We start from the raw sequence: 24,271 nt of genomic DNA on the forward strand, positions 1-24,271 counted from the left end.
CCAGGAATTTTTTCTAATTCGGATACCTTCCAACACCAAATTGGTGTGTTCTCCCGTCCTTTCCCCTCTGCTGTCCTGTTCCCAACAGTAGCTAGTTGTAAATAGTGATCCGACTACAAAAGTGAAATGGTCTCAAATTGGACAGCTCCCCCTCTTGCTGCTAGGAGATCTAGGCAGTGACCTTTCTTGTGGGAGGGTTCCCTGGTAATGAGCTCCAGATCGTGATTATCTAAGAGTTCCATCAGGGCAGCGTGGTAGGGCCGAGGATTATCCCTTTCTAACCAGATATTCCAATCTCCTATTCATAATAGGTCTTTATATTTGCTCCCGTAGTGTAAGGTGAGCATCTAATGTTTCCAAAAAGTTCAGTAGGGGGTCCAGGTGGTCTGTATCCCAACAATACTTGGAGTATGTGACACTGAAATCGAGAATTTCCCAAACTGGGTGTTGTCAGTCCAGTTTCTCCAGCTGTGAAATGGTCAAACATGACTTTTAGATTATAGCAATACCCCCCTTCTCTCCCATCCTCTATTGATAAACTGAATGGTGTACTTCTCTGGGACCAGTTTGTGAAACATGGTTTGAGACCCTTCGGTAAACCATGTTTCAGTCAAACAGAACAGCTCCAGATATAACTCTTGACTGAGTTCTCCAACCTCTAAAGCATGTGCCACTCCTAAGTGTGCATTCAGTGAGGCCACTTTTATGTTAGGGTTCTCCTCTTGCCCGGTCTTCTGAGAATCCCTTTTTGGTCCATACTGCCGAATTTTATTTAAACATCTTCAGTGTAAGTGACCCTGCCTGACGTTCCAAATTTCATCTGTATCCCCGTGTAACATTAATTTTCGGGTGCTCCATCTTCTAGATCTTATCCATCCCAAGAATGATAGTTGAACCCAGCGGCCCTGAAACCGGCAGCGTTTCACACCGCTCGCCGCTCCAGGCCACAAAGGGGCCGAAAACAGGCCTTGCAACACTTCGCGCCGACGCGAGCCAGTTAAGGGCCGGGTCTCGCGTTGATGCCGCGTAATGTGCGCAACCTGTACTCGGGCTTCTGGCAAGTGGAGTCTGAACTACACTTGACTTGCCAAAGTAAATGCACACAGAATATAAAGTGGCAGACACATATCCAATTAGTACGTTATCCCTGCAATTGGATGTGAATGTTGCCTAGTTAAGAGTAAAGTGCATTAAAATCATGTAAATGCGAGATAAGGTTAAAACAGCTGACCATCTAGGGCTGAAAGCCACTTCCCACAGCTAAGCTATCAAGACATCAAGTGGACGACAGTGCACCAGCCAACATTTTCTCAGATCCTATGGCCAGTCATTTAACCAAACGCTTGCAAGTTGTGCCCCTCTGAGTCATCTCACTAGTACCTGTACACCATACACCAACTAAAAGCCCAAGCTAAAAGTGTCTTGTCTTTGCTAAGTTGACATTTGTGACGGTCGCCATCCCGACAGCAAGTGGTCTCATGTGCATTCAAGAGCCAGGAAAATAAAGCAGCATGGTGAAATGCCCCAGGGTCTCACATGAGGATTGTCAACTAACTCAACTACCAACTCCCTCAGTATCTAATTGGGTTGCATGGTGCAGTAAGCAGCTCACAAAAGCAACGAAACAACCACAGTGGGTACAAATATATATTGCTTGCAACAGGCACTGCTAATAAAACATTTTAAAATATGATCCATGGATGACTGCATGTTTTGGCAGTGATAACTCTCCTGTATCTGGTTATATCTTGTATATACTTGTACAGCTCTGTAATCCAATCTGAACATGTTCTTGTTCTCCTGCGCACTGATACCCATGTGTCCGGCGCACATTATAAATAATGTTTTAATTGGGGAGAAAGGATAGCTCAGGGGCAATGTGTGACAATGCTGGCTCGAATCCCGATCCTGCGCATAGAAATCTCGCCAATATTAAGCGCGTTTAAGAGAATTAAAATTCAACGCCGCACCTCTGCAGAACTAGATCTAGTAAAGGCTTGCGCTTCGGAGAGGATTATGGAAATTCAGCACTAGATTAACAAAATGCCCGATTTTACCCTAGTCTTACTGCAGGTTGGCAGGCACCGAGATTACATGTTTGGCTCGCTTGGCAGGAAATCTTCCAAATGCATACGAAACCTAATATTGCTTGGGAATAAACAGTATTTTTTGAAAGCGGGGTATACTCTAGGCCACAATACTGCACAAACAGATTAGGACCTAAATACCAGGTTAACCCATGGTACCTTAGAAGAGTGCAAACACTAATATCATGCCGCCCCCCCCCCCAGACTGAACAAAAACCATAACGGCTTTCAGTGTTCAGACTTAATGTTTATGAGGCCCAGGTTGGCAGCCTATCTAGAACTACCATTTAAACTTTCAGCTACACAAACTGTTGAGGGGAACTCATTAAGTTGGATTTCGACAATTTAACCAGAATATATAGAACTGAGCACCCATGAAGTAGGTTTTTTTTCAGCGTATGCACTGATCAGGCAGCGAAGTCGTTCTTGCTCCATCAGATGTGGGCATGGCCGCTACAGCCATGGTATTTTTCTGGCAGGTGTGCACCATTTTCCATGCTATATAGGGAATGCCACACCTGCAGACTTCCCACACAAGTTCAAGAAAGCATGCGATTCCTTCAGGGGCAACTGCAGCAGAAAAACCTAGCCGCCAGATAACATGATCAATGTATTTTTGGGAGACTCGTGGTTCAAGCTCGTCAGAAGCTTTGTCAAACATGTTTTTTTAAAAACACAATTTGCCAAGATACTTGGTGAAACAAACTATCGAAAGGGGAATGCAGTCACATCCCAAAAATTCAAGTGCTACATGCATTGTCCCAGCAGGATACTCAGCTGCAACGTGCTCGCCTTCGAAACAAGACTCTAGGCAACAGGTTCGAGCCAGGGTCCGCGCTTAGAAGTCTCTGGGTATTAAGCAGGTTATAAATGCACAACTAGGACATTCCTGTAACAGCGCCTCGATGCACCCGGCCTGTGTGAGCGCGCTTTAAAAATGCAAAGCAAAAAAAGAAAACCCTCCCAAAGAACTGCTGTTGGGAAGACAAGGTGCCAACTACTTTGACTAGAAGATAAGCTATGAAGAAAAGTGTCGGCCCACCAGAATAAGATTTAACAATGCATGCGATAATTTGCCAGAATAACTAACCTGAAGAGAAAAAAAATTATGTGCTTGCCCCATTCTCAAAGACGAGACACAAACTCAGAACCCAGACACTTTATTGGATGCAAAATGTTCCAAACAGAGCTGGATTGCTAAATATGTTTTTCAAATAAACAAACCAGAATACTTGTACACTCAGAATAATGAAAGCATGACAAATCCAGAAGGGAGACCATGCTGCACCTAGCTTGACTCTTCACCAAGACTGTGCTTGTCAAATAGGTACTCTGCCAGGCCATTTTGTGGGGCACCCATCCGCCGCAGGTTGGTAACATGGTCACCCAACTCCTTTATTGACTTGACCTGCTCCTCCAGGTAGTGGGTCTCGAGGAAGTCGCACAACTAGGAGAGAAAGACATTAAGCCATTAAGTCAAGCTGTTCCATTCTACATTCGAGTCCTTCAGTTTTATTGTGACAGCATTTAGAGTAACTGATGACACAAGCTCACCCTCATCGTTGAGAAAGGGACAATGTTTCAACAAGACGTTGGTGGCATTGGACATTCATAGAAAACCAGTGAAACACAGGCAGTGAGTGCAGGCTCACATCACAGAATGTATATAGCAATTGTGTCCTTGTGAAAGTTTAAAAAAAAAACGGCCACAACACTTTTGTAGGGACAATCTTAACAAATTGAGGCTCTTGGAAATGGGGGTGGTCTTTATGGGTTAAGGCTTTAAGACTACATGGGTTTTATTGATATCTATTGCAAAATCAGTACTATGATAACGCAACAGATCTGCTGCATAGTCTCTAAAAGTTAATGGATGGCTACATGCAAGGCAAAAACCTATGTCAACCTTGAATGGTGGTCACAAAGAAACCCTGGAAGAAGTGCCTTCAGGAATCCATGAACATTCCAAATTTAGCAAGTATATCCAAGTGCTGGACATACCCCTATGAAGTGCAGTAATCAATGGGGTTGAGATGCAAGGAATAGTTGAGCACATTGAGGCAGATGGATCCATGAACCATTGGCTAACTTGCTTTTTTGTCACGTGCAATGACCCCAAGAAGCCACTTACAAGATTAGACGGATCAAAAGTTCTTGGACTTAGGGAGGCAATTATACACTTGGACAAGATCTTCGAGTCCAAGAACTGTTGGTCTGTGGTTTCTAGGGTAATTACACGTGACAGAAAAGTAAAACATTTGTCACTGCGAGCAGGGTCTTTGTGCTGTTGATGCCAAAGAACCTGATGAATTTGGTGCTTGGACTAGGCAGGCAATTTTCTTTGTGGTCGGGGGAGTGGAGTGGAGGTGTTGATAGGAAGGTGAAACATTCATTGACACCGCGAGTTCCCATTTAGGAAAAAGGAAGCTCTGCAGGTGGAGGCTGTCCTGAAGTAATAAGGGGTCCATATCATAAATTGGCACAGACGTGGGCATGTGGCGCAGGTTTGATTGAGACCTGGGATACACGTTTAGGAGAGGCAAGTCCGTCTGAGGTGCCTACAAGAGTTGCAGGAGTGTTACACCTTAGGTAGACGAGTGGATTTTGTTGCATGTGTCGAAGGATACACCAACAGAAGGTAGAATTGCAGGTGCATGCTTAAGATAGGAAAAGGAGCCAACTGCTGAGAAACAGATAGTGTTAATGCATATTAAAATGGACATGACATGGCTGATAAATAACGATCAGTAGCCACGCAAGCTGCCCAATATAAATATCAAAAGGAGGGTGAACACCGAAAGGTTGCAACAGTAACTGCCTCTGCAGGGGTTGATTGGGATCCTGACCAATGGGACAGACATTTTGAGAGTGGGTCGGAAAGTGAAGTGCCATCCAAACCAGTCATGCATAGGCGGACTGGGCCAAATCAGAATAATCCAGGAGGTGGATTAGTGGATTTGACAAGGGTAAGGGGTCTCAACAGGAGGTTGGGAAATCAACCGATTGAGGGAAGGTGAACCTGCATTAACCTGGATGGCCCGATTGAGGATTTTGCGTGCAGGACCAGCTGATGAGGATGGGAGAGGATCACAAGTGTTTACAGTTAGCTGCACAAGGGTGTAATCGCAAAATCACCTCAGACTGGCCTAGTGAGAAGAAATAGTACACATTGAGAGGCGATTCAGAAGATTAAGAGAACATGCCATGAAAGAAACAATCCATTTTGAGACTCCCGAACATATGGGGTAGTAGCATTATTGGTCTAAGCCTGAAATACCATTAGTCTAACTGCTCCTCTGACATACAGAAATATGACTTTGCTGATGGGGATGACTGGTATAACAGATGAGGTGGTGATGCCATTAGGCAGTTGGCCGAACTAGGAGAATGGGACAAGAGCGAAGACCCTGTGGGAGAGGGGCACAGTGACAGACGAACCACTGGAAGGAGGTTCAATCGCCGAGATTCCAAGGTATTTTATTAGCACTGCTAAAAGATGCAGTGTCATGGGAAGAGATTGATGGAAATGAGACCCAAGAAATGTTATCAGCCACAAAACAAAAAGGCTTGAAGGAAAATCACAGTACAAGTGAAAAGTCAAGACGTGAACATGTCCGATTGGGGGGTGGGTGTGGAGGTTCCTTCTGCACTGCCTGAAGAGGAAGCGGATGAGGAGTCCATGGGGACACCATCACCATATCAACTGACCTATGCCGAGTTATGGAACGATGTTGGAAACAGAAGTACACATAGGATTGTGGTCAAACTGGTAGCAGCTGCCCGAATTAAGGTCGACAGGTGGGCCTCATGTGAAGTTATTCTGTCAATTGGGAAATATACAAGGTTTGTGCCTTAAATGTTACTGGGGCAGAGGCCTCATTGATTCATGGGAATCAAAGATTTAAAGGTAGGCATTTCACCATACTGAGGTAGAGAGACGCCCTGCAGTCCAAACCAGCCATGACGTGGTAAAGAATACCCCAGTGTTGATTGCCATAACAAATTATTGGCTTTGATATTCTGAGGGGTTGACACCAGGGTTGGAAGGTAAACCCTATCAATTTGATACCAAATATACAGGGACTGAGCGACACCGGCATACAATCCCAAAATCAAGACAGTATTAACATTAGAAAAAAAGGGAAGAGTAGTCAACTTGCAGAATTGGATGCAGTACATCAGGCATTGAGAAGCAAAAAGCATCTGGCTGTTGTCATATATACATGGACTCATGGTCCATTGTGAACTGACTTGCTGTGTGGCTGCCAACACAGCAGAAGAATGAATGAAAATTCATGCTAAAGAACTACAGGGAAAGTAACTGGGGCAGGGCAAATCACTGACATGTAGATACGGAGTACAGTAACCATACATCAGGTACATGCACATTGTGCGACACTCATTGGAACGTTGGTTCAATTCTGTTGCAGATGAACATGCCAAAATGTCAGCTGTGGATGTAAGATCTGAAGATTTGTAAGGTATTATTAGACTGGAACACCAGAGAAGTGGGCAGAAAAAAATGCTATTATGAGGTAGGCACAAGAGACATTAGCATTCCGTAGGGATCTGAACTGATTGCAATGGCCAGTGTGACATCACCACAAACAAAGATCTATTTCTGCATATCATTCAGGGTACATTGAAAGAGGTAAATTACTTGGACAGATCTGGCAGATGGATTGGTCCAACGCCAAGTAGCAGAGAGTGTCAATGTGTGTACAATTATGGACACATATTCCGGATACTTGGTGATGCCATTCAAGAGAGCTACACAATTGAATACGATTAAATTCTTAGATCAAGTAGCAGTGTACTATGGAATCCCTACAGATTGATTTAGCCAATGGGTCTCGTTTTAAAGGAAATTTGATTCAAGAAAAGGGGTTGAATGGATTTCACATCCCCATCATCCAGAGGCTTTGGGATTAAGAGAATTGCTTGTTGAAAGAACAGTTGTGGAAAACCTGAAGGTAGCCTGAAAGGGTGGCGTGAAAGTGTTCTGGATGCAGTGCAAGTGTTGAACAGACCAATTTCCAATGGGAGACTCCTGATGCGTTATCAGCTTTACAAATGAAACTGTAGTCGTTGGAATCTTCATGTACTGGGAAAGGGCACCTTGAGCGCAAGCTACTCGAGCCACACCAGTCTGCAGGGGCGGATTTGCATGCAACAGAAGAAAGACTGGAACCAAGGGAAATCTGACTGATATAGGAATAAATCCATCTGAAAATATGGGTTTAGTTGCCCCTAGAATCAGGTTAGCATTGAGAGCTATTGTTGATGCCGATTACCATGGGGAGAGATGGGATTCTGGTCAATAGAGAGAAAAGTGTACCCCAATCCATAAGGGTGATAGGGTGTGGTGCAATTGATAGTTTTACCTGTGAAATGGTCAATGGTGAAGGGAGAGCCACCCACTGATAGCTAGACATGGTGATAGAGAGGGGTTGCTGGCTCAGACAATCATTTCCGGAGCAAAAGACGGGGTCAGGAAACCTAGTGGTCCACCCAGTCCGGCAGATGTAATTGCAGTAGGAGGGGACCAAGTTGTTCATGTAATGGAACCATGGAAGAGGAAAGGGAGTCATGTTACCGCTGACAACGTTAATGTACTCCACTGATATCTTGTTTGCGTTTTCAGACCCTGTTTGTGGGGTATGCGCTTGGAGTCCATTCAGGCTAGTCCTGGGACATGCAAGAAACTGTGGCAAGTGTCTTGCATGTTGAATTCAACGATCTGGATGACTAAGATTTTGATGTTACCATGCTACCTGCTGCTAGTTCCACTGCATGGTATCGTGGCCCTTGGGGTGAACATCATGGGCATGATGTTTTGCCCCCTTCTGCCGTTTCCATGTCTTTTGTATGGCATGGCTATGCTGCAATTGTGGATCAACCCAATATATGGGTATTCCTGGCCCGTCATGTGCGGACCATCTCACATTTCTGTTTTGCTGATAGTTCATGATGCTGCAAATGTAATTTCGACATGCCTTGTGGCTGTGCCTAGGCCGCCCTGAGTGTTGCAGGTTTTCGAAGTACTGCATAATGACTCCCTCGTGGAGGATTCGGATGTCTGAGGTTTTTCCGCCGACACTGATCGCTTGCATTATCACCTACAATATTGCTCCTGCTGATGTGCCATCTAATGATTGGTGTACGCAGCACATTGGCAAGACACAACTGATGCTCAAAGCAGCATGGACCTTGAAAAATGTTTGTGTCTAACATGTTCTGCAGTTTTACATTTGACATGTTAGTTCCCTTCTGGTTGGCTATTTTCCTGCAGTAATAGCACCTATTCCTACTATCATTTCTGGTGGCCCTTGTACATTGACACGCCTTAGCTTAGTGAGGTTTCCTCTACAGCCTGCTATTCACCAGATTGGTTCTCCCGTGATTCGAATGTGTGGTTGTCTGAAACTGAAGTGTTAACCCCACCAAAGAAATGAGCAGCGTTAACAGCTGGGGCTATAAACCCAATTAAGATGGCTTGTGTGGTGGTGACAGGGCTTTGAGACCTCAAGCTTTAACTGAGCTGCTAAACATTTTAGAAAAGCAATTTTACTGAACTGGGCTATTGATCCATTTGTTTTTTTTTTTAATAAAAGAACAATTTAAATTGCAATGCCGTTGAAGGGATGCATTTTAACTTTGATTGCTCCCGTTCTATTGAGAAGCACATAGTTTTAGTTTATTCATTTGCACCAGACCCGAGGGTATGAGGGCGCAGGAGCAACAAGGTTATTCACAGCTTGGTTACACATTGCAATGCATTACAATTACAATGGGACAAAAGTTGGTTGAAGCAGACACGATAAAGGCAAGAGTTTTCGGATTTACAAATACACATATTTACATAGTTTAAAGCGGTGAGGTGGGTGGGATGGTGTTAGCAGTCATTGTATGTAGTTGCATCTAAAGTGAGTAGGTTTGGGGTGTCCTTAGAGAGGGTGGTAGGGATTTCCAATGTTGGGCTGCTTTCACCTGGAAACTGTTGCCACCCATTTTGGTGTGTTTGAACCTAGGAACTATGAGTAGATTAGCATTGGAGGTTCTAGTAGGTCTATTGGAAGTGTATTTACTTATTCTATCGATTAAGTAGCGGGGGCAGCGTTGAAGCATTTGCGAGTTAGTGAGGCTACTTTGAGTAGGATTTTATCTGTAGTGTTGAGCCAGTTATGGGCTCTCCTAATGTTGGAGATGTGTTCTTAGGGATGCTAAGCGCTGCTCTGAGAGCGTTGTTTTGTAGCGCCTGTATTGTTAGTAACAGGTTTGCTAGCTCCTACGTAGAGGGCATTACAATAGTCCAGTTTTGATAATACAAGGGCTCTGGCTAACGTAATGCAGCTCTGGGTGGATAAGAAAAGGGTTTGGCTGCTCTTATAAGCTTACATGTGTAGGCCGTGGAGGATGCCATAGAGCTAACCTGGAAGGAGAGGGAGGAGTCAATGTATATTCCTAAGGTTTTCACTTCCTTGGCTACTTTGATCGGGTTCCTGTCTATAATAAACTGATGTAGTTGTGGTTCAATTTGGTTAGGTTTGCGGTGGAACCAAGTATGATGAGTTCAGTCTCGTCATCATTCAGGCATAGACTGAGATGCCATCCATGCCTGGATGATGAGGTACATCTTGTTCACCAAGGCCAAATCATGGTGTAATCTCCCGTGAGCAGGATGAAGATCTGGGTATCAGCATAATTAGTGTAGGTGATAACCAGACCATCAAACAGGGGCTTCGTGAACATGTACAGTGTAGGGGAGACGCATGAACCCTGGGGGACTCTGCATGTGATGGGGTTGGCGGCAGCTGTGGTGGAGAAGACACGCATGGATCTGTTGCCGAGGAATGACTCGATCCAGCCGATGGCTTCTTGGGAGAAGTGGGCAGCTGAATCCAGGTGGTTGCATAAGATTGTGATCAACTAGATCAAATGCGGCATAGAGGTCAAGCAGAAGCAATAAAGCAGTTTTCCTGTTGTCTCCAAGAGTGTCAATTTGAGCCTTCAGGTCGATAAGGGCCGTTTGTCCCGTATTGGGGTCTGAAGCCTGATTGCCGAATATCAAGGAGATGGTTTATTTCAAGGTATTTATGGATTTGTTGGTAGGCTGCCTTGTCTAATATCTTGAGCAGGGATGGGACGGTGGCAATAGGTCTGTAGTTGGTGGGAATGGAGGGGCCAAGAGAAGGTTTTTTTGAGAAGGGGCGGGGGGACCCAGGATTCTTTGAGGTTGCTGGGGACGGTACCTGAGGAGAAGGAGGCGTTGATGAGTCTGGTGATGAATGGTGAGAGGTCTCTTGCTGCATCTTTGATAATTTGTGGGGGCAAACGTTGCCCTGACAATTAGATGGTTCTAGGCCGAGAATTATTTTTTCCACTTCAAGAGTGGCGACTGGAGAAGCTGAAGCAAGTGGGGTTGGGAAGAGGGTGTTGGGGTGTGGGGCGCGGGGCCGTATTAGTCGGGTTGGTTTAGATATGGAATCTTTCTTACTTTTAATTTTAGTTTGTAGGCATGTGACTTTGTTTAGGGCGTTTTGGATACTGGTGCACCATTGTTTGTCCTTCACACAAGTGTCTGGAGTTAACAGGTGTTTCCAGTTCTTTAATGATCGTAAACAGCTCTTTGGTGCTGGAGTTGGATTGTGCAATTCTCTGGTGTAAGACTCATGTTTGGCAGCTATCTTTTTGTAGTTGGACGTTATTTTATTGAGCAATATTTTATGGTCTGTGGGAGATTGTCTCCAGGCTGGTTCCTTTTTGCGTTTCTCTAATCTAAGAGTTTTAAGGTGACTAGAGAACCAATGGTTGAGATGTTTTCGGTTTACATTTTCTTAGCTTTAATGGTGCAATGGAGTCTAAGGCTGTGTGCATGGTTTTGTTATAGCCTTCTACAAGGTCGTAGGGGTTGGAAGTAGCAGGGAGTTGGTTAAGTGTTGGGAGGATGCGAGGGATCAGTTTTTCCACAGATTTTTTTACTTCTCGTGGGGATGGCTGAGGCTAGCACATTGTTGGTGATGGGGCTCGAGGCTTCGAGGGTAAAGGAGAGGAGATGGTGGTCGGACCATGGTTGAGGGGAGTTATCAGTGATGGAGGCTGTGCAGTTGTAGTCTGCTACCCAGTCAAGGGTTCTCCCTTTGTTATAGGTGGGGCCAGATAAGCAAGAGTATTGATGAGGGTAGCCTGGTGATCTTTGGGGTCTTTTAAAGCCTAGGTTGAAGTCCCCTAGGAGGAGGCTCTGGGAGGTGTTTTTTAGGTTATTGGTGAGGATGGTGCTGAGGTCTTCCTCAGAAGGATCCCAAGGTTCCGGGAGGTCTGTAGAGTAAGTGAATGATTATCGTTTTGGGAGTTAATAGTAGGCATCTTAGCTGCAAGTGATTCACATGACGGGAGGTGGGGGTAGAGGAGTCAAGTCTAATGTTGAGATGTGTTTTGGCAATTACGGCCAGGCCACCCCCTCTAGATTGTTCTATCTGCTCGGAGGATGTAGTCGTCGGGGATGGCCAACGAGAGGGCTGGGCCTGCGGCTGCATGGAGCCAGGACTCGGCTATGGCTAAGAATTCTAGATCTTCTGCTAGAATGAGGTCTGCTATATCTGTAGCATGGGCTATTATGGAGCGTGCATCAATGAGGGTGCCTTTTATAGGTGTGGTAGTAGTCTTGGGGGCGGGGATGGGAGCGGTGTTGCGAGTTGTGTTTGGGCGTAGTGTTAGGGGGGACTGGACTTGGGTCTTCAGGTGCTAATGGTAGTTGAGCGTTTGGTCAGTTGGGACTGGATAGAGTCCCTGGCTCGAGGCTCGTACAGTTTAGCTAGTCTGGACCATAATTTGGCATTTCTTTCAGCGAGGCTGCATGGTAGGGAGAATTGGGACAGCATGGTTGTGGAGAAGGACTCTGGGGGGTGGTGGAGTGGTGCCCAAGTTCAGGGTGGAACTAGGACGGCATGACAAATAAGGTGGAGAATAGTTCTCAACAGTATTGAGTAGATGCCTGGTAGAAACATTTTGGTGGTGGGTGGCAATCAGCAGATATTGCATATGTGGCTAGGATGTACACGGAGGTCAGGCTAGTTATGGGTAGGATATTGTAGTCAAGTAGCAGTTGGCTAGGAATCAATTGGTGAAGCAGGTAATGATTAAGTGTAGTAGGGCTGCAGGTGCACAGCATAGGCGAGATAGGCACACAGATTCAACCCTACCCCACGGCTATGCAGCACAATAAAAGCATAGATGCTGTGTTAACAAAATGCCTAGATTCGGATTACAAAGCTAGCTGACAATGCCTAGATTTGGGTTACAGTGAGCAATAATTTAGTACAATGGCAAAATGAGGTACAGTAGTATAGAATATTAGTAGGCACTCTAGACAGAAACAGCCAACACATAAGGATGGTAGTTATGATTAGGTTTGGCAACTAGGATTTTGCAAAGTTGTGCTATTTGTAGTATGGTGCTGAACACTAAAGTTAGGATGCATACTGTGAATGCGTGAGCAGTGCAAGACAGCAGGGCGCATAATACAATGCGAGGGCTATAGTTACCAAGGCAGGCGGTGCATTATGTAGAGCAATTCAAGTGTACTGAGCAGGGATAGAGGTTAAAGCACACCAATCTGGAGGGAGCATAATCCCAGTGGAGATCAGCAGCATGGAAGCATTAGGCTAGTGTGAGGGCCAAAAGGTATTACAAGTGGATGACAGTTAGCAGGCATATGTTAAGGATCTACATAAATACACGTTTAGCATAGTGCATCAAAGGTGTATTTAGAGACAAAGAATGTACTTAGGGAATCTGGGACAAATACATTAAAAAAGCTGAAGTTAATTAATGCAGGGAGTCATTTTGGCACAATGAGAGTGCATGCAGATGGGCATGAATAATGAGAATACGGTTTAAATTGCCAGGGACCAGTCTGGGCCAGTCTATCAGCATTAACATAAGACTGAGCTATAGTGTCAGAGGACGGCTGTGCGAGAATAGTAAAAGAGGAAGTCAGCAAATCATGGTTGTCGCTTACCCTAGCAAGATTGACGACAGGAGTCCCATGCAGCACCGAAGCGGCAGTGGATAGGCAGGTGATAGACGACGGCGGCCTTCCGTAGGAAGGGCCGGCTCTCGCCATCTGGTGCGAGAGCCTGGATGAAGAGGGAGTGCAGGACCAATCACAGACCGGAGCTCCTTGTACTGTTGCTAGGCAACAACGTAAACAATACGGGCGGCCATTTTCTGGGGCCAAACTTGTGTCTCTCAATGGCAACGGCCTCAAACAGATTGGGTGCACTGGATAAGAACCAGGAGGGTATTACAGCCAAACTTCACTTAACGTGCCTTCTCCTGGCAGATGGTGAGGCAGGATGGATGCACGGTCAGCAGCGCTGCACAGGCACATCTGCGATGTGTGCAGCTGGTGGCTGGGAGAGCTCCTGGGTGGTCTAAAGGACCATAGGTGGTCTAAAAGGACCGATTTCCCAAGTCACTCAAGATGAGGGCGGCAGCTGGTGGGATCAAATGGATTCCGGGGACATTATATTTGTTTGGATTCTTGCTGTGGTTAGTTTGCTGTTGCATCTCGAATTTGATGGGGATGTTTAGTCAGTTTCAAGAACTGTCTTTTTGTCCGTGTTGTGGCAGGTGATTGTCCAAAGGGTGGAGTGTAATGCGTGTGTGAAAATGAGCACGGCCATTTTGGGTTAATTTCCAAAAACCACAATGAAAGTCCGTTTGTGACTTCAGTTAGGAGGCAAACATGAATTTGGCAAGGGTTGCGAGATTCACATTATGAACAGATGAGCTCACTATGACAGTTGTAGTATTGTTCACTCAAGGACCAGCCAAGATGGGAGTTGGAGGTGCATTGATAAGGGGTGCTGGGAACAGGCACGTGGGAGAGACAGGGTTTTTCCACTAACTCATTTTTCCACCCTCGACCTATGCTTGCTGTCTGTACTTCGGCAAGGGACGGGTGGCATCCTAAGAGGGGCATGGATTTTCCCCCCAAAAGGAGGTGGTATCCTGGTGTAGTGGAGAGTTGGAACCCCAGCTGATGAAGTCTCCCTGAGAGGGAGGATGCTCCACTCCAGTTAGCATGTGTGATCCTCTGCCTAAGGACTGGCTAGTGTCATGGTTCACATTACATATTCTCCTGAAACTGCACCACCTGTGATGTAGACTTTTATAATTGTTCTTTGTATGCAGATGTATAACCTATAACTTATTTCACCGTTCGCTGTATATCTGAAGTGTGAAAAAAACTGCCTGTAAAGAGCCAATATATTCTAACTGTTGAGACCAAATGCATATTATTGCCTCCCTGAGACCAAGAAATGTGTCCGTGTAATCTGGTAAGTGGTTCATTACATGTGACCCTAAAGCAACACTAACAAAGTAGTAATTTCACTGTGCAAAGGGTTAAGTTGACCAGGCCAAAAAGGTGCACAAATCTAGACTATTCCATTCCACGATATAAAAACTGTACAGTAACAAAACAGCAAGAGCAAGTAGAAATGTACCCAGTTAGACTGCCAATTACAATGAGCAAGAAATGATGGCTGCGGACTCGCAAAGAGGGTAAAAACCACAGAACAGGTTGTCATGCTATGTTCTTTCTAGAGAGGTGCGCCTGCTACCTTTTTGTAAGGAACTTGGGGTTGGTCACCCAGGTGGTGACACCTTGCTCACTGTGCTCAAAGTGGCACAGCTCAAACTCATTGTGAGGCGAAAACACGTGTCTGGTTTACTCTTGCTCAAAGGAGGTTTGCCAGGCATTTCGGTGCTGGACTGCCCTTGTGGGTGGGACAGAGATATGCAAATGGCTATTACTCCATTGCGAAAATTACAGTGAGCAAAAAGCGATGTCTGTGGACTCTCAAAGTGGGTAAAAACCACAGAACGGGTTATCATGCCATGTTATTTTTAGACAGGGGTGTCTGCTACTTTTTTTGTATAATTCCCACTCCAGTCTCTTTGCATAGAAGGCACAAGCCCCAAATGCTCGCAACTTTTGGAAAATTAAACAGAATGAGTATTCTCAGACGTTAAAACCAATAGGACCTCTGAGAGTACCCCCAAATTACACGATTTTTCCCTGGGGCTAGTCTTCATGCATAATATAAAGATGATTTAACAGCCAGGTTCTGGCACCATAACAAAATTGAAAAACGTTTCTCATTACACAATACTCACATGTGGGTCATTGCGATCAGTGGACACCTTGTGCAGATCCAGAAGTGATTGGTTCACACTCTTCTCCAGCTGCAGGGCACCCTCCATGGCTTCCAGCCCATTACCCCATTCATCACGCTCTGGCTTCTAAAACACAGTAATGACACTTCAGCATTCATCATGCCACGGTCATTAACCATCCACAGGATTAGCCACCATGCCCAAACCACTAACAGCAACCATAAAAAGTTGTCAGGCTGGAGTGCGCACAGGAGCATACTGAAATGCAACTTAACTAAAAATCCCACTGGGAGCATAAGCAGTACCTTTACTTGGCAGAGTCCCACTCAAGAAGCGATTCAAACCAAAGGCAGCTTTGCAAGCTATTCAGATGCAAGAACCTCCCTCCAAATAGAAATGTCATTAGTCAAGACCCAGACTCCTAACATGGGACATAACCAATGAGAATTGTGGCTACAGAAGGACCCTCACCTTTACATCCTGGAGGAAGATCCGACCACCCCTCTGGTTCTGCAGCTTCATCAGTTTCTCTGCATGCTCACGCTCCTCATGCGACTGGTGCAAGAAAAACTTGGCAAAGTTCTTCAGGGCAACATCATCACGATCAAAGTAGTAGGACTAGAAGAAAATGCATCAAGTGATCAGAGGTACATTCCAGATGAAGTGTCAAACAATGCCCTGGAATAGCATGGTAGAGGACAGCAGTGCAGACAGGACATAGTATTGTGAGGAGGTAAACTTACACCAGTGTTCTGGAAAGTTTGAGGGCATTGCCAAAAGGGACCTAAAAATAAACTGATGGCCTCTGGGGTAGAGGCAGCTTTCTCTGTCACATTTCCTGCACTTACACCCACATACCAGATTCTTTAAAGTATGCCAAGAAAAGCTTCATATGAAAGTCATAGGTAGGTAGTGAACTGCATCATGTGTTACAAGTTACCTACTTCCTGGTGTGCCCAAATAATGGCAATCTGTGGCAAGTAGACATGACCCAAGGAAGTGGTGCCATCCACCCATCTAGGCAATGATCAAAATCTTCAAACAGCCACCTCTTAAAAAGATCAGCCAACTGTACATAAAAATAGATCCAAAAGTCTGAGGTTTCATGGGCATGGCTGCCCATCTAGTGTCAAAGCATACAAAGGGACCATAAGTCTTATGGCATTTAGTGTTGGATTACAAAAAAAAAATCCATATCCACTCCCCGAAAGCTATAAAGAAACCTGGTGAACATAGGAGTAATTTAGTTAATGCAATACAAATAGGGGACACTGGGCCTGCGTTAAAAGGTGGAGGAGGAAGGGGGACACTTGGAGTTTCACATGTGGGAGAAGGGGGTGCGGGCGAGTTGTTGGCTGTGACAGACACGGATTTGATGAGATGGCCGAAGTGGATGATGGGGTCTCCAAAGGTGTGTTTGGAGTTGGCGAATGTGGTGTCGAAGAAGCGGGGTGAGATCAAGGTTTTGGGTCAGGCGTATGTGGCAGGGAAGGAAGGATGCAAGGTGTTCACGCATGGTACGAAAGATCCTGTGTCTGGGAGAGTGGGTATGGCATATTATCTGGAAAGCACTGGGGAGTATAAAGTGGGGCGACTGACGAATGTTGTGTCTATTTGTACGGCTGAGTTGGTGACGATTGCAATGGCGATTGATAGGGTGTGCGGGGTATGTGAAAGTGGTGGTGTTCTCAGTTTCATTGAGTGGGTTGCAGGCGATTGTGGCAGGGGATGCTGATAGGAAGGATGTGATTTTGGACATCAACAGGAAGATTGATCGGTGTGTGCGTGAGGGAATGGATTTGGAGTGGGTCCCCAGTAACAGTGGCATTTTGGGTAATGAGTTGGTGGATCTGGTGGCGCGTGAAGGTATGAGGGGGGGAGCGGTTGATGTGAGGTTGCCTTTGAGTGTGGATGAGGTGAAGGCTGTGGTGGTGAGACGGGTCATGGATGAGTGGCAGGAGAGGTGGGGGAGTGGGGTAAAGGGCAGGTGGATGTTTGGTGTCCGTGGGAAAGTGTCAGTGAAGGTGGATGCGGGGAGTCTGGAAGTCTGGAATGGAGGAGGGGGAGGAGGTGATGCTGAATCGGTTGAGAATAGGACATGTGGGGCTTAATGGCTGTCAATATCGAGTGGGGAAGCACGAGTCAAGGGACTGCAGTATGTGGGGTGCCTGAGACTGGGACATTTTCTGCTTAGGTGAGACATGTTGAGGAGAGAATTGATGAGAGTTCAGATGTCTGCGCTGGGTGTGGCTGAGCTGAGTGGGAAGGCTTTGCTGGGAGGTGATGGTGTGAGAGGCAGGAGGAGGAGCAGTGTGTTGGATTTTGTGAGGCAGACGGGGCGGTGGGAGGAGTTAGATTGTGAGGGCAATGTGTATGAATGGTGGGGGTAGGTGCACATCATCCTATTGGATGGGGGAAGAACCTGCGTGGGTCCGCCCACGCATTCAGTAATTTAGAAGGGATGTTTTATCATACAGTGCAGCCAGGCAAGGGATACGGAGGCAGTTGCCGTTGGAGAATTCATTGAATTCCATTTAGCTTAAATTTTTTTTACGAATTTGTTCACAAAAGTGGGGGTCGGTTTAGGGTAATAACTAATGTGGGGATCATTATGGGGCGGCAGGACCATCTCCGCATATAATTGCACCAGAAAAAAGATGCTTGAGCAAATCACAGAACCACCAGGCAACAAGCTGCTCTCGATTAAGTCACAGGTCTTCTCCCAGTAGGCTAGCCAAGAGGCAATAAAAGCGCACCTGCCAGCGGTGCCCTCTACTCACTGCTTTAAGTGGGCCGGGACCACCCATGCCCCAGCAGTCTCCAAAAAGTGGGGCCGGCCCAAATTTTCCTGATGCAGCCACGACGGGTGATGCGCCCGCATTAAGACAGGCAAGCTGACAGAAGAGCCAGCCACAGCATCGCACAGCGCTGCTTTGGCTGGCACTTGTCACTAACTTCCAGTGAACCCTCACGCGAGGGTCACCAGAGGTAGTTACGTGGCTTTGTTTCCCCAGGTCACCGAGGCGTCTGACCCTCGGCGAACCTGGGGATTCCAAAACATTTAGGTTTATAAAAGATGGCTTGAAAAGTACACAATTCAAGCTCTTTTACAAAGCTTTGTCAACTGACAACGCCTCGGGCTTTGTTTGTCTGCAAACCTTTATAAAAGATGGCTTGAATTGTGTACTTTTTAAGCCGAGAAATGTCTAAAAAAGGGCTTGAAAGTATGCAAACCATAAGGTATGCACACAAGATATATTTGTGCGCATAACTTATGGTTTGTTTACTTTTCAAGCACTCTTTTAGAAACTTAGAAATAGATATTTCCATGTTTATAAAATGTCTTGCATAGTACATAAACCATAGTAAAGTATGCATACAAAGCTTATTTAGGCCATGCCCCCAAATGAGCCACCCCGCCCCCCGATTTCTTACCCCACTTATAGCCCTGCCTCTACTCATAACGAACCAGCTAAGGTGCAACACATACTAAAACATGCGTGTGCTGAAATATTTTATCGAGGCACTGTAGAGCTGTGTTCAAAGCAACGAGCTGCACAGTGATGCCATGACAAGGCTGCATTCGCGTCAGAGAATTCAGTGCAGATTTCCGACACAAAAGTACAGACTTGTTTTGCTCTGCGGGATAACACTGCAACGTGCGTCAGTTAAGCCAGCAAAGGTACGTGTCAAGCATGGCTGCTTTAATACTGTTTGGCAGCCTTGGGAACTGGCACTTCATATTTTAGGATAAAGATTCCTCGTCACAACGACTACGAGGCAATGCCATTCTGTACAGCGGCTGTTGGCATTTCAAGAGAACGGGCGTTCGCTGTACATCCACCTGCGAAACATCTATTGTTACTGGTATAGTGCACATGTTCGTGTAGGTATTAGTTAACGGGAGGTGCTTAATAAGGGTTTAACAAAAAAAATTATCTTCCTGAAGTCTGGAAGATAAACCTATGCACCGAATCTATGACTAGCATAGTTTCTAAGAAAGATGCATTCAACAACTGCACTAGCTTAACGTCGAGAAGGTGTCATTCGAGTTAAGATACCACGGGTGACTAAGCAGATGACAGGACAGCTGACTGATAACGATAAAGGTCCGTCCGAGCTAGTAGGGTGTCACGGGAGGAGGCTGCAGAAGGAAGATAAAAGCAAGGGAGTAGTACGCATGCCAAACGCCAGTCATGTAAAGCCGAGGCGCGCACCATCGCAGGTCCGGGAGCTTCCTGCTTATGCCGGAGGCTGCAGTGACTGGCGAATGGCCAGTCAGTGCAGCCCACGTCAGGATTGCACAAGTTATGCTGTCCCAGTTCGCCTGCACTGGACACTGGCCAAGACGGCCTCGTGCTAGACAACCTTTCCAGGACATCAAGCAACGTTGCTGGAAGCAAAATGGCTGCCCGCCTTCAATGCCAAGCAGATTATCAATATACGTCCCTGCCGCGGTGTACAAGTCTGAATAGCGCCCCACACTCAACCCCCGGACTATATAAGGTACTAACCAGGGCTCAAGTGAGGGTACACAAAATGAGAAACCTTGAATGTGCTCTTTGAATTTGAACCAGCCTCGGGGAATCAAAAAGCAGTAATCAGGTTTGTAGGTCAGACACTTCACCACTGCACTATGTAACCTGACGAACAACAACTAAAGGTGAAGTCACATTTCGGTACTGCCAAGTCCCAGGGAAAACATTTGTATTGGTTCTTGAGTTTAAAACATGCACACCTTTTAACGCTTTCAAAAACCCTATTAGAAGAAAATATCCTCTTGGTTTTGTGCGCACTGATTGTATGAATGGCAAAATGCCATTAGTCTTGTGCATTTTGGGTGCTTATGCAAAGCAAATTTAATGAAATGTGCATATTTTACCTGGATATGCTAATTTATGGCTGCGTCACATCCCATTCGTTTGTTGAGTAGCCCACCCACTTTAATTTTTAGGACTTGACCCCTAGTTCTAATAGACTACCTTACAAAGGCAGGTTTTCTAAAATGGCATTTCGAAGGATACCATCAGAGGTCACCCCTAAGGGAAGCAGAAACTCAGAGCGCAGTGCGTGTGATGCAACATTATACGGTATGGATGCTTGTAGAGCATTCATCTTGGTCCTTCAATGTGGCCAGACCCAAACATTCAAAGGCCGTTGAATTTTAACTACTTATTCTGCCGACGGGTTCGTACTACAGTCCTGAAATCCCTTACCGCAGACTATGCTAGTTAATGTGTATGAGGTTGTATAACCATTCTGTAGATAAGAGGCCCAGGTAGACAAGTGATGTTAACCTTTACCACCATGACGTGGGCCCATGCAGAGCCAAACGCTATACTAAAGGTAGCCTTTTTAACACTTGTATGGCACCTATAAAGCAGAGTGTTTCTAGGCACAAGAGAACGGGGCCCCTTCCAATTGTTTTGTGGTGCCTGGAAACAAGCTAAAACAAAAACGGTCCTACTAGGCCTTGACATTCGGATCGTGCAGGGGGAGGGGCAGGTCAGGACAGAAGAGATAAGGGAATAGGGAGAGGGCAAGTGCCAAGGGGAGCCCAAGAGGGCACGTACCAGGGGAAGTGTTAACTGGTGCAAGGACAGAAGAGGACCAGTCTGAGTAGCTAGTCAGGGAAGGGAGCCAGAGGACATGTGGTAGTCATAGGGGTACTGGGATAGAATGATCAAGGAGGGCCTTGACCCTGTGAGACTAACATGGGACCAGGAAACCAGTCACAGCAACAGGAGAACATTAGCAAGGGAGGAGAGTGAAGGAGAGAAGTAAAATAGAGAAACTGCCAGAACTTAAATCTAGCTCTGAGGGGTAGAGAGGCCATGCCAGAGGGAGCACCTGTCAAAGACCTACACCACCCCACCTCCTTGCTTGGAGAAAAATCAGCTGAGCGTTGGAGCTAGAGGACCTAATGACTTTAGCAGGGAGGTAATTTAGGCAGAGAAAGTTGGATGTAGCAAGGTGGAAACCTGGTCTTTTACATGGGAATGTAAAAGAGTGTCAACTAGACAAACACCCTTCCACGTGAGCAGTTAACCACACAAGACAGGCGTCCACACTGGGGTATATTCACCTGTGCCACGGTAGCACAGACTGCGTTTTGCCCAAGTTCACCATGGGCAAGGGACAGACCATGGCCACCGTTGCGAAATTGACGTTTACACCAAGTGAGGCGATTACGCTGTGACCTGTGCCATTGAAGACAGTGTCTATAGGGTTTAGTTTCAAAGTTACAGGATCTAGACTATGAGGGACCAAGCTTAAACAGCTCTAAAAATGACACATTAACACCCCCGTATGCGGGGGGGATTTTTAACTGACAAATGTAAGTCTACTCACCATGGACAGATAGACATAGGACGCGTAGAGTTCCAGGTTGATCTGGCGGTTGATGGCTGCCTCGCAGTCCTGGTGATAGTTCTGTCTGACCTGGGAGCTCATGGTGATGGACGGAGAACGCTGGAAAGACTGAATCAGGGACGGATTCTCGGGGAAGGGCGCTGGCCTTTAGTTTGTCAGGTAGCTGGGCCTGGCGACGGCGTAGGGCTTCTTAGGCTGTGTCCGGGAAATATACCTTTAGTCGTTTGGCTGAATCTACTAGGTAATCTGGGCTGCTGCAGACAGAGGGCTCCGTCCAAGCACTGTTGGAGCAGGAGCACTCAGTCCACGTAACTGCGCTAGCAAAATACACAAGACTCGGTTCTTTTTCTGCTGCGCGCTTTGCTCTAGAGCCGTGTTATATACAGGGCAAGACGTCACACGCTACTAAAAGGCCACGCCCTCTACTCAGAAATGCTGCATTGCCACCTTATCCAGTTTGAAAAAGAAGCTCTATTGAACATCAAAATATAACTGAAACAAGCCTTACCCACACAATGACGACGAAAGATAAAGAAATCCGACCGCCTTAAAAACGGTACTCGCCCATTGGTCACGGTGAAAAACTGACGCCACGCATCCCACACACAATGGACAGAGGGAACGTGTAGCGGCCTCCTCGTGGTAGCTACCATTGTCGAGATAGTGCTTCTAAGCAGTCTAACACCTCCGTGTCGTGCTCGGCGGAGTTACTCCACCACCACCGATTTTGACATTATACAGGTGAAAACTCACCACGCTCCCATTCCCCACATGTGAACTTTTCGCTTTCCTTTCTTAAACTCGCACTGCAACGGGTGCTCATCTATTATTCAATTGGTGCAGGAGAGAAACTGACATCTGTAACATACACCAAAACGAGTTCACTTTGCCCTATCATATAAAAGAAAAAAAGGCGGTTCACGTAGGTCTCCCTACTTATTTAGCACTAGATACAAAAATAAAAAGGAAATTAAAGGCAGCCACAGGCTCCCAATGTGTTAATCTTGCAGGTGTATTGAATAAAGAAAGGCAACTGCACTTCCATAAAGCAGGCTGGAACGGATTCACTCTTGCTGTCCACGGATAAAAGTCACACAGTAGGATGAGTAATGCTCTGATTACTTACCGGTAATCTTCATTACTCCTAGTCATACTCTTCCTCGTCAAAGTACTTACTTCATGAGGCACCTGCCTCCGACACAGGACCTTCTTCTATTTCTTTAAATCTCTATAACTCCTCCCCCACATCCATGTCACTCAGTTTCATATTACCAAGCCGGAGCATGGAACCTTCCCCGGAGGGAGGGTGAGGAGGGTCGTCAGTACTGTGACGAGGAAGAGTAGGACTAGGAGTAATGAAGATTACCGGTAAGTAATCAGAGCATTACCTCCACGTCCACTCTTCCTTGTCCCAGTACTTACTTCATGAGGTATACCAAAGCAGCAACGGGGAAAAGGTCCCAATGAGACACAGAGCCAAAAACAGTGCAGCAAAACACACCCACAATAACTCTTAAATCACATCCCCACAGACAAAACTCCAACCACAAAGGAACCAACCCCCGAGTGGGAGAAACTCAACCCATAGCGGTTGATGAAAATGCCTAGACCAGCCAAGGCGGCAGCCATACAAATCTCTTGCAGAGAAAAACCCTCCTTGCATCGGCCCAGGAAGCCGCCAAACCCCTGGCAGACCGCCCGTGATTGTGCGCAGGCACAGGCAGGCCAGAAGCCACATAGACCCTAGAGATCACAACCCGGAACCACCGGAAAATGGAAACCACAGATGCGTTATGCCCAGCCCCAGCTGGACCACAAGCAATCAGAAGACTATCAGATTGGTGGAAAAAGCAAACCAAGCCAAATACTCCAACGCGTCCCGTCGGACATCAATGTTAAGCCGAGCCACCTCCTCAGGCGTTCTTGGATCATGAAAGAAGTCAGGGAGAACCAGACCCTGAGAGGTGTGAAAACCGAGAGACAACTGAAGGGAGAAACATCGGACCACACCCCGGCACCACTGAGTCTGGCAGCACCCTCAGGAAAGGAGCGTGACATAAGAGAGCCCCAATCTCCCCAAGCCTACGGGCAGAAGTGAGGGCAATAAGAAAAGCAGATTTCAGTGTAAGATGTTTGATATCAATCTCGGAAATGGGCTCAAAAGGAGGCCCGTGAAGGAACCGTAATACAAGAGGGAGATCCCAAGAGGAAAGCCCTTTATCAGCACAAGGACGGGAAGAAGAAAAACCCTGGATCAATTTCCCCACTAACACCTCCCCATCCAAGTGACCGTCAGAGTCCCCCAAAAGTAATTTCATGGAGGCCCACTGAGAGCGAAGCCTGGAAAAACTGCCAGGCCCCTGTCAAAACCCCTCCTGGAGGAACTGAAGGATAGCAGAGGCCAGAACGCAGGGGAGGGATCCCAGACCGCCCATACCAGTCTCGGAAATGGCCCCAGAGTCTGCCTAACACCTTCAGAGTGGAGGGTCTAAGAGCATCCATTTGGACCCAGCTACAGGATCTGAGAACCCCTGAGATATCAACCTAGACTGAGCAATAGCCACACCGCCCATTGCATCTGGTGGAATTCCAACCGCAGATCCCCTTGAAGGGGACACGGCCACCTC

At 46.4% G+C, this 24,271-nt stretch overlaps 1 protein-coding gene across 1 annotated transcript; it reads right to left on the reverse strand.

Moving 5' to 3' along the window:
• Positions 1 to 3,231: 3,231 nt before the first annotated feature.
• On the reverse strand, positions 3,232 to 22,214 carry FTH1 (ferritin heavy chain 1). The gene is made up of 4 exons (XM_069623900.1): positions 21,624 to 22,214; positions 15,744 to 15,890; positions 15,273 to 15,398; positions 3,232 to 3,534 (listed from the first exon to the last, which is right to left on the reverse strand). The coding sequence occupies exons 1-4, from the start codon at positions 21,723 to 21,725 to the stop codon at positions 3,376 to 3,378; spliced, it is 534 nt and encodes a 177-aa protein (XP_069480001.1). The 5' UTR covers positions 21,726 to 22,214; the 3' UTR covers positions 3,232 to 3,375.
• Positions 22,215 to 24,271: the final 2,057 nt, after the last annotated feature.

This window comes from Ambystoma mexicanum, chromosome 11 (genome assembly GCF_040938575.1).
Source record: "Ambystoma mexicanum isolate Mex_15411 chromosome 11, UKY_AmexF1_1, whole genome shotgun sequence".
Lineage (NCBI taxonomy): Eukaryota > Metazoa > Chordata > Amphibia > Caudata > Ambystomatidae > Ambystoma > Ambystoma mexicanum.